This window comes from Mercenaria mercenaria, chromosome 7 (assembly GCF_021730395.1).
Source record: "Mercenaria mercenaria strain notata chromosome 7, MADL_Memer_1, whole genome shotgun sequence".
Lineage (NCBI taxonomy): Eukaryota > Metazoa > Mollusca > Bivalvia > Venerida > Veneridae > Mercenaria > Mercenaria mercenaria.
The window spans coordinates 50,661,237-50,676,476 of record NC_069367.1 but is presented as its reverse complement, the minus strand read 5'-3'; the positions used below and the strand labels follow the sequence as shown (position 1 = coordinate 50,676,476).

Below are 15,240 nucleotides of genomic sequence, written 5' to 3'. Positions count from 1 at the left end.
TGCTTATTTCTTGGCATAATAAAAAATGAATATGTATTATCATATTTTCTAGGATATGGATTTAACTTAAACAGAGCAGATGCTGCAGCAACATTCAATGCAGTTCTTGGATCTGGTGTTGATTTTAACAAAGTCCGCAATGGGGAACAAGGAATCACACTGGAACAAGCTAATGCGCTATTTGATGTAATTGTTATATATACATCTCAGTACAAAGCATTTATGTTGAGCTTTTAGGGTCGTCCGTCGTTGTCCAAGAAGCCGCATTTCTGAAGCGGTCAAAGTCAAATGTTGACAAAATATATATAGTAATAAGTTCTTAATCTGGTTCGAGTCAAATCGCACTATCCTGTCAACAGCTAGGACTATATTTAGTAATGTTTAAACTCCTGCATCTCTAGTTGTTTTTAAAAATATTGCCAGACAGTCTATTCTTTCCAGACATTACCAAAATACTGAGTAGTTCGTAAGGATTGATGCCTAAATTGAATATTTTTGACTGTTAAATACTATACCGTTAATTAACATTATTAAAAATGTCTCGTCTTTGATGAAAAATACGTCTTGTGTTAAGACATGTGTAACCTTAAAGTCTCAAGTATGATTCACAGGTACTCTGCAAAAGAACGCACAGCTACCGTTTTGACTAAAAAGATATATATGGCAATTCCCTTGCCGTTGTTTTCAGCCAACGGGATCGAACAATCCCGGATTGGCCATGATAACGCACGCGCACGCCGGGTTAAGAACTTTGTTATTACGTTTCCATATATCAAAATTGCACTGTATAACCGGACACAAATTTTGTAACATGTACTGTGTTATTATTACTTCCATTCTTCTGCAATGCGTTGTATGACAAAAGAGGGCACTGCCTTAAATCATGCTTTTCACATGGGGATATGCCGATCATGTGTTTATGTACAAAACAAACTGGACCAGTCAGAGGTGTCAATTAGTTTCTGAATACTTGTTTTACCTCTGTCTCTGTGATTCAAACATGTATAAAAGCTTTGATTCCAAACCTCATATTTTTATTGATATGTTAATGAAATGCGAAACCAAATGTTTGGTTCCGTTTTGCAACAAATAACCTGCATTCTGTTGGTTCATCGATCCACCAGCCTCGTTTGTCTGCACTCCTGTGCAGTAAATTTTATATCATACTGATAATACTATAATTATCCACTGATTCAATAAATTAGATATAATGTATCCTCGACTTACCAGGGTATTACATTTTACATTTCCAGCACGACATTGATAACATATACATACCACGGGCAGAAAACAGTATTGGAGAAGCCTTGTATGATAGTTTGACATATAATAGAAAGGTTGCAATCGTCAATGCGTTTTATAGAGGCGATATAGGTCCGACGACCATTACCTTAATCAAAGAGAAAAGATGGGATGATGCATGTGAGGATTATTTGGATAGTGAGGAATATAGAAATTCTGCACAGAACATCAGGAAACGAATGGAGTGTAATGCAAGACAGTTTTGTCCTCCAGAACCCAAACCGTGCAAAATGGACTAAACCTACATTTCTAGCAGAATACGACAAGAAAATGTTTTGTTACTTTGAATATTTCGAATATAGAAATGTACTGTTTTTGTTGTTTCAGAAAGCTGACATCTATTAACAATTCATCAATATTTTTGTTCGTTTATTGCTTTTTCACTTACACTATTGATTCACCAAATTATTTATTTAATATTATACCTCATGCCATTCTGGGTAAAACCTACATATAAAACAAAAGCAACGTCTTTATTTCATTGTTCTGGAATTAATATTTATACCTTTACACATTTTAAGATGTTTTATGTCTTTTAAGTACATGAAAATCATGCTTGTAATGATCTATTATTTCTCCAAATATTCAAACTTGTTTGTCATTCGTCATTCAATAAGCTAGGTTTATTTGTTAATAAAAACATGTACATATTTTACATATTTGGTTTGTAATTCTGTACATATGCTTTTAACATTTAAAATATTGCTTGTATAATCTTTTCTCTTGGCATATCAAAAATTAACTGATACGTGCACTTTTAAATTTTGAGTATACTGAACATCGCATTCTAGTTATAAAGCTTTTGCACACAGTTGTTCCAGTAATATGTTTTCCTTCATGTATCAATAGCTATTTTGAGCCTTTATATTAAAGATATATATAATATGTAAAGTTGTTCCTTTCCTAGTTCAAGCGCCCTTTGTTGGAGAGATTTATTTTCGTATTTTTAACTATTATAGCATTATCTAAACAGGTCTAAAATCACAACTGCAAGCCTTAAAGACAATATTTTATGGGGTTTTTTTTGTTTTTGTTTTTTTTGTATATTGCAATTACAGAAATTATATATGCATCCCTCCTCAATCTTTCATAACAAAGGAGTGCAAAAATAATTGTGGGAATGAAAATATTTGCAGAATTGGAAATATTCTTATTTAAACCTATACTGATCGGTTATTAAATTTAAATATATATATTGTGTGTGTCATAACCCTCCACTCGATCACATTATACTGACACCAGGCTGACAAGTCCTATAACTAGCATTTTGAAGCTGCGTGCTAAACTACTAGTACCATTTTTCACGTCCTTGGTATGACGCAGCCGGGGATTGAACCCACGACCTCCCACTTTAGAAGCAGTTGCTCTACCAATAGGCTACAGAGGCGGCCATAACTGAAACGGTAAAAGACATTACTTCAAAATGACTAACAAACGAACGGATGGTTCTAAATTCTTAAGTTGCAAGTATTTTCTTCTTTATATTGATCTGTTAGCGATGTGAAAATATCTATGAGGCATGAATTAATACAATAGACATAAGCTACATGTTTTTTTTTTTTTGCTGACCTCATTAGTAAATAAAATTGAAAGCATGGACAGGACATACAAAAAAATATCCAGAAAAAATAAACCATGATAAATGTCACATACATCCGACATGCTTTGCAAAAATATGCGTAAGTTACACCTGACACCTGACACTAATCATATTACCCCCATTAGATGTATTTAAAAAATTAGGGTATTGTGGCCGCGAAATATGAGTACGGATGGAATGAAATAGCTATCAAAATATGTGCTGGCAAATTGCTGAATTCTGTGCATTTTTTCACTCGATTGAATGCACTCGGGTAAAATTATAGCGTTTTCCTTTACTTGGTAAGTCTTCTTTATATGTCATATAGGGTTTCAGATATATAATTTACCTACAAATGATATAAATTTTGATGAGAACAAGTTACTACTAGTAACATAACTCCATCTGCAAGCAAATCAAAATACGAAAATAAAATTTTGGAGAAACATCATACAGATGAGTCAGTAACAGCTTCATATTGGAGATCAGGAAATATCAAAATTACATAGGCGTGATTTCACTGCATTTCAATTTATCAAGGAAACATCACAATTTAGCACAATGTGATAATAATAGAATAGCATTGGGTGTTACTGATTATGTCATTTAGAATACATATATCTGTTATCGCCTATTATACGTTACCTTATTTCTTTCAGCAGAAAAAAAAGTAATATCTGTGAAACAAGGTTTTATCTCACAGAACACACTACAGATCAAGTTTTATTCAGATGTCTTTCTTGAAAATATAAGATAAATTTCACGAATCGTAAGACTTTTATCAAGACAAAACAACGTTCAGTTTTAATAGGATGGCAAAATGGCTATTTATTGCATCAAAGAGTAATTATTAATACTGATCGTCAAAATTACCTACGTGACTATATTTTATTTTACCAAGAGTACAAACGACAGAATAGAACTTCTTGAACTATGTACATTGTATTTAAAAACCTAAGTATCATTTAATAACAGCAGAATAAAATCAGTCTTATGAAATATAAAAATTTAGAAAGAAATATGAGCCGTGCCATGAGAAAACAAAACATAGTGGGTTTGCGACCAGCATGGATCCGGAACAGCCTGCACATCCGCACATTCTGGTCAAGATCCATGCTGTTCGCTTTTAAAGCCTATTGGAATTGGAGAAACTGTTAGCGAACAGCATGGATCCTGACATGACTGCGCGGATCCGGATCCATCCTGGTCGCAAACCCACTATGTTGATTTTCTCATGGCGCGGCTCAATTATGATTGTTTAATGTTGAGTACTCTATGAACGCAAAATATGTTTTGCTCTATTTTTAAAGAATTTAATGGTGTTTTCTAGGTAACATTTCTTATATTCTGTTTCCTTGATATGACAATTTGATATCATAATGCAGAAAAGTTCTCCTGGTAAATAGAAATTTATTTCTATCATCTAGAAAAAAATTATACGGTCGTATTAATCTTCTGTTCGTATGGTTCTGACTTAAAAGCACTTACAGAAGATAAAAGTTTTATCAAAAACAATACAACCTGAATAGTAAAGAGATAGTTGGATGTTGTGACTGTGTTCTTGAGACGTTGCTTTTCCTGTTGAATGTTTGCCCTTATTTCAAAGCATGCTTGATACAATTTGCAAAGTAAAGGGCTTCTTACAGATTTCAAACTTTATCTTCTTATTGAATCTAAATCTAAGGGAAATGCCGAGTATTGATATACAGTTTTGTTTAGTTTTTACGTTTTAATATTTCAAATTTAAAATTATCAATAATTTGAAACAAAGCACTGCCTCAATCGGGAATTGATCTGACTTCAGCTCATCCAATAACACTTGTCAAGAACTGTCTAATGACTATTCGAAAGTCTTCCAAATAGTACTAGCTTACATACAAAAGCTTTCTAGTTGGAAAAGGGCATAACATTGTAAATTTAAATCGTAGATATGGAAATTATTGTTCAGAGGTTGAGTATATGAAAGCATTCGATACAACAGCACCCGATTGCTGCAATAATAATTGCATGTTATGCCGTAATACAAGCCAGGCTTATGAAATATGCCATGACAGGTATTATCATGATGCCAAAGATGTGTGTTGTGATTAAATATATTTGGCCAACCTGTTTTTGAGCAACATGATTATATGCAAACATTTCACTCAATGTGTAAAAGGGGCATAATTTTGACAAATGTAATCCAGACTTATTAAACCTTTTTATGAGATCATCTCATAATGTCAAGAAATGTTAAGAATTCAAAGCTTTCAGTCAAGAACTTTCCGAGCATACACCTTACTTGAAAAAAATTCCTAAGATTTCTATGTTGATAAGGCGCATAATATTGACAAAATAAATGCTAGATTTATGTAACATACTGCCCAAGATCGGGTTATGATGCCAAAGACTTGTGTGGAGATTTAAAGCATTCAGACAAGTAGTTTCGAGAAACTTGCTTAAATTTAGTTCTTAAGTTAAAAAGAGGCATAATTTTGATAAAGTAAATGCTATAGCAATGCAAATTATAGGGTAAAGTCGTCTTATAATGCCAAAGACATATGAGCCGTGCAATGAGAAAACCAACATAGTGCGCAGGCTGGTCTGGATCCATTCTGGTCGCAAATGCACTATGTTGGTTTTCTCATGGTGCGGCTCATATATGAAGTTTGCAAGCATTTTGCCTTGTAGTGTTTGAGAGGTAAAGCTCTTGTAGTATTACGAAAATAAAACTAACCAAGAAATTCCATTCTTCTAAATATAAAATTGACTAATAGACCTCGAATATAAGCATGACACGCTGAATCATTAATGTTAACAACTGTTTTCAGTATAAAAACATAAAATAGGTCAAGTGCCTGCCCTCATCTGGTCATTTCAAGGATGCTACGGACCAAATTCAAGGAAGAATCGCCAGAAAAAGTCATTTAAGATATTTCTATTTTTCGCTAGTGTACCCTTAAAGGAGCCAAATGTTCTAACCTTATACTGATGCTACAAACCACGATTGATGAAGATCAAACCAAGTGGTTCATAAGCAGAAGTTGTTTAAAGTTATTTCTAATTTTAGCTCTAGATGCCTTATAATAGGGGTCGAGTGCACCCACTGAATAAATCTGGAAGGACACTTTAAAACGATGCTAGAGACCAAGTTTCATGAAGATCCATCAAGCGGTTCATGAGAAGTTGTTTTATCGTCTTTTCTATTTTTAACTCTAACGTCCCTTAAAAGTGCTAAGTGCCCCCTTTTGAACAAATCTTTGACAGGACCTTACAATAATGCTACTAATCAAGTTTGATGAAGATCCATCAAACAGCTCATGGGAAAAAGTTGTTTGTAAGTTTATTTTTCTATTTTTACCTAAGAGGGACAAAGCAGGCTTTTTGTTTTGGAAATTGACATAATGACAATGTTACAAGCCAAGTTCCGTAAAAGGTTAAAATTGTTTAACAGTTTCAGACCTACCATAAATTTTAATACAATAAATAACTAGTGTTTCTATGTCTTGGCAAAGTGACCTAGTCTTTGATCTCAGATGAACAAGCTTCATGAAAATCTTGTAGAAAATGTGCCTCCTCCCACCCCAACTCTTAACAGTTTCAGCTTTCCTATGATTTGATCTGGTTTGAAATTTTTGTATGTTTTTTTCACTCCAGATGACCTATTTTTCAAAATTGGCCTTGGTGCCTTTATTAAGTAATTATGGCCTCTGGATTGGTACCAATTTTTTCTTTGATTTAATCTAATGACCTTGCTTTCAATAATAATGACCCAACTTCAGACTCTCTTTAGAGTTAAAGAAGTATTTATATTGTTTGACATAGAGGTTTTAGTTTAGCCAGAATTGCTTTGTTTCAAATTTTACCTACAATTCATAATGACAAACATTCTGGCAAAGTATCAATTTAAATGGGTTTACAGTTAAACCTGTCTTATAGTCATCTGTATTATGCATCCATTGTTTGGCCTTGAGCAACCAGTCAGCTAACGTCCAGACTTGATTTTTGTTCTAATTTCATCTTGTCTTATGCCATCACCTGCCTTAAGCAGTCGGATTGTGTTGCTCCATTGACTGGCTGCTTAGTGCAGGTTTTGACTATATTTAGACATAAAAAAACTGAATTGGGGCATTTTATATCTAATGAGTATTCTCTGAAGTAAACTAAGAAAATAAACTACATATTAGAATCATTAAACAAAGTTTGACTTTTGTTACTAAAATGGTAAAGCTATAACTCTTGCTTGCACCTTAATGAACAATATTTACTTTTTTCAAACTTCATATACTGTCGGTCTGATTCTAATTAGATCTATAGAGACTTTACGCAGTCAAATCTGTGTTAAAATATCGTATTTTATAATAGCGAAATTTTAGTTTAACCATGTGAGACATTGGATTTTTTAAAATGATGTACCATGCAATATTAAGTATTTAAGGAAACCAGGTATAAATCATATATCTTTTTAAAAGATTAAAGCTATATGCCCTTTCATGCGACCACGGTTTGGTTGACATGAGTATGTGAAGCTTGGAGCAACATTTTACATGGACTACTGCTCTAACTTTATATTTGAAAAACGTACTTAACAAACACCCGATATATTTACAGGTGCCGTGGCCGAGTGGTTAAGGTCGCTCACTTGCCCCTCTCCGATGTAGGTTCAAGCCTCACCATCATCAAAGCTGGAAAGTCGACATATGACCTAAGATTGTGTCAGTGCGACGTTAAACCCACAAAAATCAAAACAAAATTAATCTGTGTAAAACTGCAGAGAAAAGATTCGTGTATAGAAATATAAATAAACATGGCAAATAAATTTATAATACTGTACAAGAAAATTAACAAATACCTTTGAAACATAAATTTATACAAAATTAATCTGTGTAAAACCGCAGAGAAAATATTCTTGTATTGAAATATAAATAATCATGGCAAATAAATGTATAATACTGTACAACCAAATTAACAAATGCCTTTGAAACATAGATTTATACAAAAGTAAACAATTTATTTAAGATGCATGTTAGTAAATAAGAAATTTGTATATCATTTTACATATGCATAAAAGAACGCAAATACAAATGATAATAGAAAGTTGTAGAAATCAACCGGCAAACCTTATTAAGTTAAAGAAGTAGCTAATCTTGTGCACAAATATGAGTTGACAATACATTTTCTAGATTTTTGAGGATATGTGTTCAAAATGTAAGTTGAATGATCACACAAACAGCTTTTAGTGAACCATATGACTTCTCGTATGACACCAGTGCTGGTTTTTCCAGGAAGCGGACTCGGGATTGGTTCCAATAAGCTTGAACCTTCCATCACAATCGAGCTAAAACAAATTAGTATAAACTATAAACTATTATTTAACCAGATGGTGACTAAATTCCATAAAATCGTGTGATTTTAGGGAAGAAGTAGTACAAATATTTATGGTTAATATATGAATACAAAAACGAAAAGAAATGGCTGTAATATCCAAGATAGCCGACAACCGCCATTTTAAAAATGGCTGCAAAAATTCAAATTTTCTTCCAATAATCTTTATCACACAATTTCAATCTGACTAAAGTACTTGATCTTCTAAACGAAGATCTGAGAACGACCCATTCACATTCGTCTTCTGTATATTTTGGATTTCCAGTATTGCTATTTTTATTTTATCCAATCAGACGACTTGTTCGAATGTCAAAGAGTAAGAAAAATGTGCAGTCATTCCAGGGCTCGAACCCGGGACCCCTCGCTTACAAAGCAAGTGGCTTACCGACTGAGCTAACCAGCTATCTGATACATTATGACATAAAAATTGTAAATATCAAAAGTCAAGGCTACAGGTAGATTTGCAGGATGTTGTAAGTTAGGCTCTGATTGGCTAGCGAAAGGGTCGTCAGAACGAGGCAATGAATAGGTCGTTCTCAGATCCTATGCGTAGCGTAATAGGATATGTACTTTAGTCAGATTGCACACAATTTAAATTTGTTTTCAAAAAAAACGACTAGAATGTTAAATATTTACACAGTATGATACACTAGCAACAGAACAGAAAGAAAATGCCTCTGTACATGTTATATCTTCCCCCTAGGTATTCTATAACAACCATGGTCATGAACGGGAAAATATACTAACCCGTTACAATCGTAAATTTTTCAGCTTAAACGCACAGTTCGGTGAATGGGTACCTAGTATATTGAACAAGCGATAATTTATCTGTCATCGTGCACCAGACACATTGTCTCAATACTCCACATTGCTGAGATTATCAACATATTTTATGCTTTCGTCAACGTTACAGAAAAAAACTTGCTTGACCTTCCCTAATGAACATCCGGTCTAGAGGTCACGGCAGTGTGCACATATTTGGCGAAATGTAAACAAACAAAAACAGAATTTAAAAAAAAAATCACATGTTTACACTAAAACTGGAAATGATGAATGAAATTCATCTTGTATATGATCTTTAATTTGAAATCGTACATTGGTCTGCATCTGTTCTGTTTATTTTATTCATTTTGCACATTTATGCTGCATGTTCACATTTAGCGAACACGTGTAGTAAAATGACGATTGACATACATTTTCACAACAGCCAATCAGAATGGTTTTGTAATCTAGAACGGAACTTCACCAGGGAAGTTCAAGCAAGTTTTTTGTGTAACGTTGAAATAAATATAAACGCATTATTTTTCTAAGATAAGATGTATTGAAGAAATATGACCGGTACACAATGGAAGATAAATTACCACTTGTTTGATATCCATAGTACACATTCACCGAACTGCGTGTTTTAGGTATGAAATGCGCGATTGAAACGGGTTAGTATATTTTTACCTTCATGGCATGGTTCTTATAGAATACCTAGGGGCAGGGTATAGCATGTACAGAGGCATTTTCTTTCTGGTCTGACGCCTGTGGTATGATATGTATAGGTTGCGTACATTCTTCAGTTTCACATATTGTTTGTTACTATGTTATCAAAATAACTGTCAAAAGTGTGATGGCTACCAAATTTATGAATTTAAAGAAATGATTTATTTCATCAATAGAACCATCATTTAACTGTAAATTATGAACATATTCACAAATATGAATTGCATAATGTAATGATGTTTATAAAATCTTGTCATATCTGTATTGGAAAGACGATTAAGAAACAAAACCATCTTACAAAGCATGTTTCAGCAACATACTGTACCTACTATTTTACTTAATTTGTAACCAATATATTAAACGGATTATATTATGTTTGATTCCTGTCAAGTTGTGTCTATCCATGTTCCGTGCAAATGCAAAGAATATATATGTATATGTGTATTATCAAAGTAGTTAATAAATTAATCAGCCGATGCCATAATTACCACCACATTGGCAAATAGCTATACATAGCATTTCAGCCATTGCATATGAGGCAATATCTGGGTTTTTTCAAGAGCTTGCGTATAAATACTTACTAGATGTTCCAAACAATTTGATTGAATGTGCTTGTGTAGAACTTACATACATCAGATAGTTTTAAATACGTACTAGATTTCCAATACAATTTGAATGAATGTCCTTGTGTACTACTGACATACCTCAGATAGGTTTAAACTCGTATTAAGATGGTCCATACAATTTGAATAAATGTCCTTGTGTAATAGAGAAAAGTGGAAACTTCACAGGTCGCTCAACACGACAAAAACGAAAATGTTGCAGGCTCGGTTTGATTGAGCCTGTTCATGGACGGTAGTGGAAATGCATGCTACCGTCCACGCCCTCTAGCCCCGGGTTGAGCAGAACTCAACATTTACACATGCTAAAAGTACAAAAAGCATTTTAGAGACATCCGCAGATGTATTCAAACGGCGATGAACATGGAACCTTCATTGATACACGTGTTGAGGCGTGTAATTCCATGAAGAGCGGCGTTTGGTCCCCAGATAAAGTAAAGCGTTTGCCCTAAACGAGAAAACAATGGGCGGAACTAAACAAACTGGAAGTTAGGAAGGGGATCTGAGGTTATGGAGCCTGCGTATCACAGGAACTGTCAAAAGACAAAATTAAAAAGCAGGCACCATATCCAAGGGGTGATTAAACAATACCCAAGGCTATGAAAGCGGGAGTATTGGAACCACCCAGGCCGAAATGGTCATGTTGTGAAACTAAACAGTACCAATAACACGACATAAAAGTCGTGCTGAACGATCTGAGAAGATCGAAATATAACAGCCTTGATTGAATGTACGGGGAGACTTTTTACAGCCGCCACACGGCACAAACAACGCTGCTGTGATAATAAAATAGAGAAAAGTGGAAACTTCACAGGTCGCTCAAAACGACAAAAGGCTTTGTTTGATTGAGCCTGATCATGGACGGTAGTGGAAATGCATGCTACCGTCCATGCCCTCTAGCCCCGTGTTGAGCAGAACTCAACATTTACACATGCTAAAAGTACAAAAAAGCAATTTAGAGACATCCGCAGATGTATTCAAACGGAGGTGAACATGGAACCTTCATTGATACACGTGTTGAGGCGTGTAATTCCATGAAGAGCGGCGTTTGGTCCCCAGATAAAGTAAAGCGTTTGCCCTAAACGAGAAAACAATGGGCGGAACTAAACAAACTGGAAGTTAGGAAGGATATCTGAGGTTATGGAGCCTGCGTATCACAGGAACTGTCAAAAGGCAAAGTTAAAAAGCAGGCACCATATCCAAGGGGTGATTAAACAATACCCAAGGCTATGAAAGCGGGAGTATTTGAACCACCCAGGCCGAAATGGTCATGTTGAGAAACTAAACAGTACCAATAACACGAAATAAAAGTCGTGCTGAACGATCTGAGAAGATCGAAATATAACAGCCCTGATTATATAATATAAGAAATATAACAGCCCCGAAATATAACAGCCCTGACAGCGAAATATAACAGCCCGGAAATATAACAGCCCGCGGCAGCGTTTTTCAATGTTTGTTGGTCAAAGTCTTGCCTGCGACAGCGTGTACCCTGGTGAACCCTTACCCCGCAGGTAATGTCATTAAGAGAGAAATGATACAGATGGATGACGGACAAGTTGCTGAAACAAATGTCTGGTGCTAAATTGCAAGTAAACAACGAAAGAAAGACTTATTGCATCTTTATATTAATGACACATCTAAGGTCTAAACTCTATTTGCCGTAGGACAAATGTCAAAGGGAAACACAGCAATATTGATGGATGAATGTACATGTATGCAAAATGAATTACACTGATTTATTCTCCTGGTAAAATCATTTCAAATAGAGTTTGTTTTTAAAGTGTGTTTGTCGTTAAAATTGTGCTACTGTTACTCTTCTTGTTGTAGATACTGTGTTTTAACATTTATATAGAAGGCCATATTGGAAATACATTGTATGTATACTATGTACTCTTAATATATCACCTTCTTAAAATAAAGTTATTATTATTATTATTTATTATTATTATTGATGAAAGTATGACATATGTATTAATGTATGTACTTAATTTTGGGCATAAGCATGCTTTCAAACAAGCGTTTTAATTCAATTTGTTTCGTTTCATCACGTAATGGATAGCGGATCTCCAATAGGTATATACTACTCTCTACAGGAAACATTTCATGGATTGTAAGGAACACTTAAATTCATTAACTGTAACAGTGTATTGGGGAGGGAGATAATGAAAAAGTAGTCCGGCAAAAGCTTTTTCAATCACAGTGAGTGATACATTTGTATGGATTATATTCCACTAATTAACTGCATTGTTTCATCAATTAGCATAGAAAGAATTTTTTATCTGTAAAGTTAAATAATTTAAGCGTTACCGGCGTAAATGTTATTAGCAATGAAGAAAAAAATTAGAAAAAAAACTTTATTGAATTTTGTAAGTTAATAATATAATAGAGGAGTTTAAATTGGTCTAATTATGTGGCACTATGTTTTAGGTATCAACGGTCTTTAATTTTGAAAGCATCATGTTACAATACCCATATACATGTATATGATTGTTAATGTGTTAGTGTTTTATTAAGGTTAAGGTAATTTGTTCTCTGAACTATAACTTGGCACATAATCGAGTACATGACGTAATTCTAATTTTCAAAGGTACCTTTGAATAACTTCTCCTAAAATGGTCACAAATACAAGGAAATGTTATGCCCCCGAAACAAGGCATATATCCATTTTGTTCGTTCACCTGTTTGTCCCAACATTGCTTGAAGGGAGCATAATATATTAAAGATGCAAGCGGTTATCTGTGAACTGTAGTTTAGATAGGCCGCGACCAGGAAGATTGCATTGCACAAAGGATCATGACTCTTGCACTAGTAATGCTTTACGAGTTCACCTTTGGTAAATGCTTGTTCGGAGTATAACAAAGACCGGGTAAGTTACGACAAGGAGTGAAATGCGACGTGTTCGTGAAAATACTGACCTGCATAGTTATGACAGAAACAACATCCTGTAATTCAGTTAATAAAAACAATTTTACTCCGATATATCAACATTAATAGATATATAATGGGTCTGTTGACCACATTACATCCTATTTTAACGTCGTTATTTTTGGCATTTTGTGACAGTTCATATTAAATTGTTACCTAAATAACTGTGTAAGAGTAATACCAACTACCGGTACTTTCATTACATATTTATATTAATTATATAGTCATTAAATTACTTCCATTTATAATAACTCCGTGTGGGTCTTCACAAAAGTACCTGGATGATATTTTCATACAAGATTCGTTTGTCATAACTTAACATTTGATTGTAGAACCGTTTATGTAGCGCAGTATTATTTGTAATAAATGTCTAATTATAAGAATGCTGCTTCAGCAATTTATAGATTATGTTAATTAATGTCCACGTTCAGCAGATACAGCACAATAACAAGGACGTCGTAAGTTCAAATGTTACCTCCGCGGTGACAAATTAAACACCATACGGCTACATGGCCATTCGTCCTCCACCTTTGATTCAAGGAAGAAAATATCAAACTGACAATTATTGTTTAGGCAAAATATTGAAGGAGAAAATTCATAACGACGGATTGACGATTCTTCACTTTTAAAGGGTTTGGGGGCAGGGGGTGTACGTTGCATTATTGCATATTAATATAGAATTACAAAGTATTATAAAGATATTATAAAGATATTAAATTACTGGTAGGTCCTTATGGGTGTAAGCAAATGTGGTTAAACGTTCATTTCATTAATTAATGTCGTTTTAGTTGCAACACAAACATACAGATCTGAACTATTTTTTCTGATCATTTTATAGTACGTTTCAGACGTTTTGGAAATCTGTCAGTTAATGCCCGCTCGTCTAGCTCATTGCGTAGAACACAAGATCATTAAGAAGTTCTGTAGGACGAGCACAAAAGTCCTAGAGTAATACTTTAGGCCTAACGTTAAATTGTTCTATTCATAATCGTGCTGCAAAGTAAGAATAATCCTTTGGCGATTTTTAGTTTATTCAAACATATTCAAGTTTCATTTTCCATACTTATAATATGCAGATTCAGCTTTCCCACACACGTTTTACTCAACTTTTAACACCCCTCTTATATAGTACAGCTATATATTCATTGGATTAGTCTGTCCAGGTCATAGTTGATCGGACGACGAAGAGGTAAGCAGCATGCGTTTTTTCCGCTTTTTTTTTTTTTTTTTTTGGCTTTTTTTTTTTTTTTTTTTTTTTTGAGGAAGTTGGGGGTCTTTATTTTACATTTTGTATTTTGTTGGAGTTAATTTACAACTACATTTAAGTGTGGAAAATGCAATTTGATGGTAGATGTCATGACAAATCAATGCACTGAAAGGCTCCTGTTTTGGTATCTTTAAAACAGGTTCGACTCTTAATATAAGTGACTTGCTGGTTAAAAGGCTTACAAAGAATCTTGTATAGTTCTATTTATATTTGAATAAATAACGGAATACCGAAATATTACGGAATCGGTTAATTCAAATGTTAGTTCAACAGATCTGAATTTTAAAGTTAAAAGTACATTGACAAATGATATTAATGTAGACCATTTACATTATTAAATAACAAATACAGCCAACTGGTAATAGTTTAAGAAGCATATACCATTTTTGTCTTGCCAGAAAGTATTTACATTCTCCCTATACGTTCCATTAATAATTGTGACGTTATATTTTATGGGACGCTAAAGGAAAGGCGTCAAAATTACGATAACAACGCTAATTGATAATGTGTCACTGTTTGATGGCGCCAGCGTGTAGTCAGACAGAGGATGCCTTAGATAACGTCTCGGCTATTATTCTATCTGGTGAATAGAATGATCGGTGTACTATAATAACAAAATGAAAATGAAATAAAATGTAGATTTAAGAAGTTTATGAACGAACTAATTTACAATGAATCGCTAGAGCAATTTA

General features: G+C 34.0%; 1 protein-coding gene across 1 annotated transcript in view; it reads left to right on the top strand.

The window, feature by feature from the left end:
• LOC123554225 (uncharacterized) overlaps nucleotides 1-2,187 on the top strand; it is a 51,387-nt gene extending 49,200 nt beyond the window's left edge. Inside the window, exons 6-7 of the mRNA XM_053548384.1 lie at nucleotides 53-186; nucleotides 1,254-2,187. Of these exons, the coding sequence (XP_053404359.1) occupies nucleotides 53-186; nucleotides 1,254-1,541 (422 nt within the window). The 3' untranslated portion in view covers nucleotides 1,542-2,187. The remainder of the gene's footprint in view (nucleotides 1-52; nucleotides 187-1,253) is intronic.
• The last annotated feature ends 13,053 nt before the right edge of the window (nucleotides 2,188-15,240 follow it).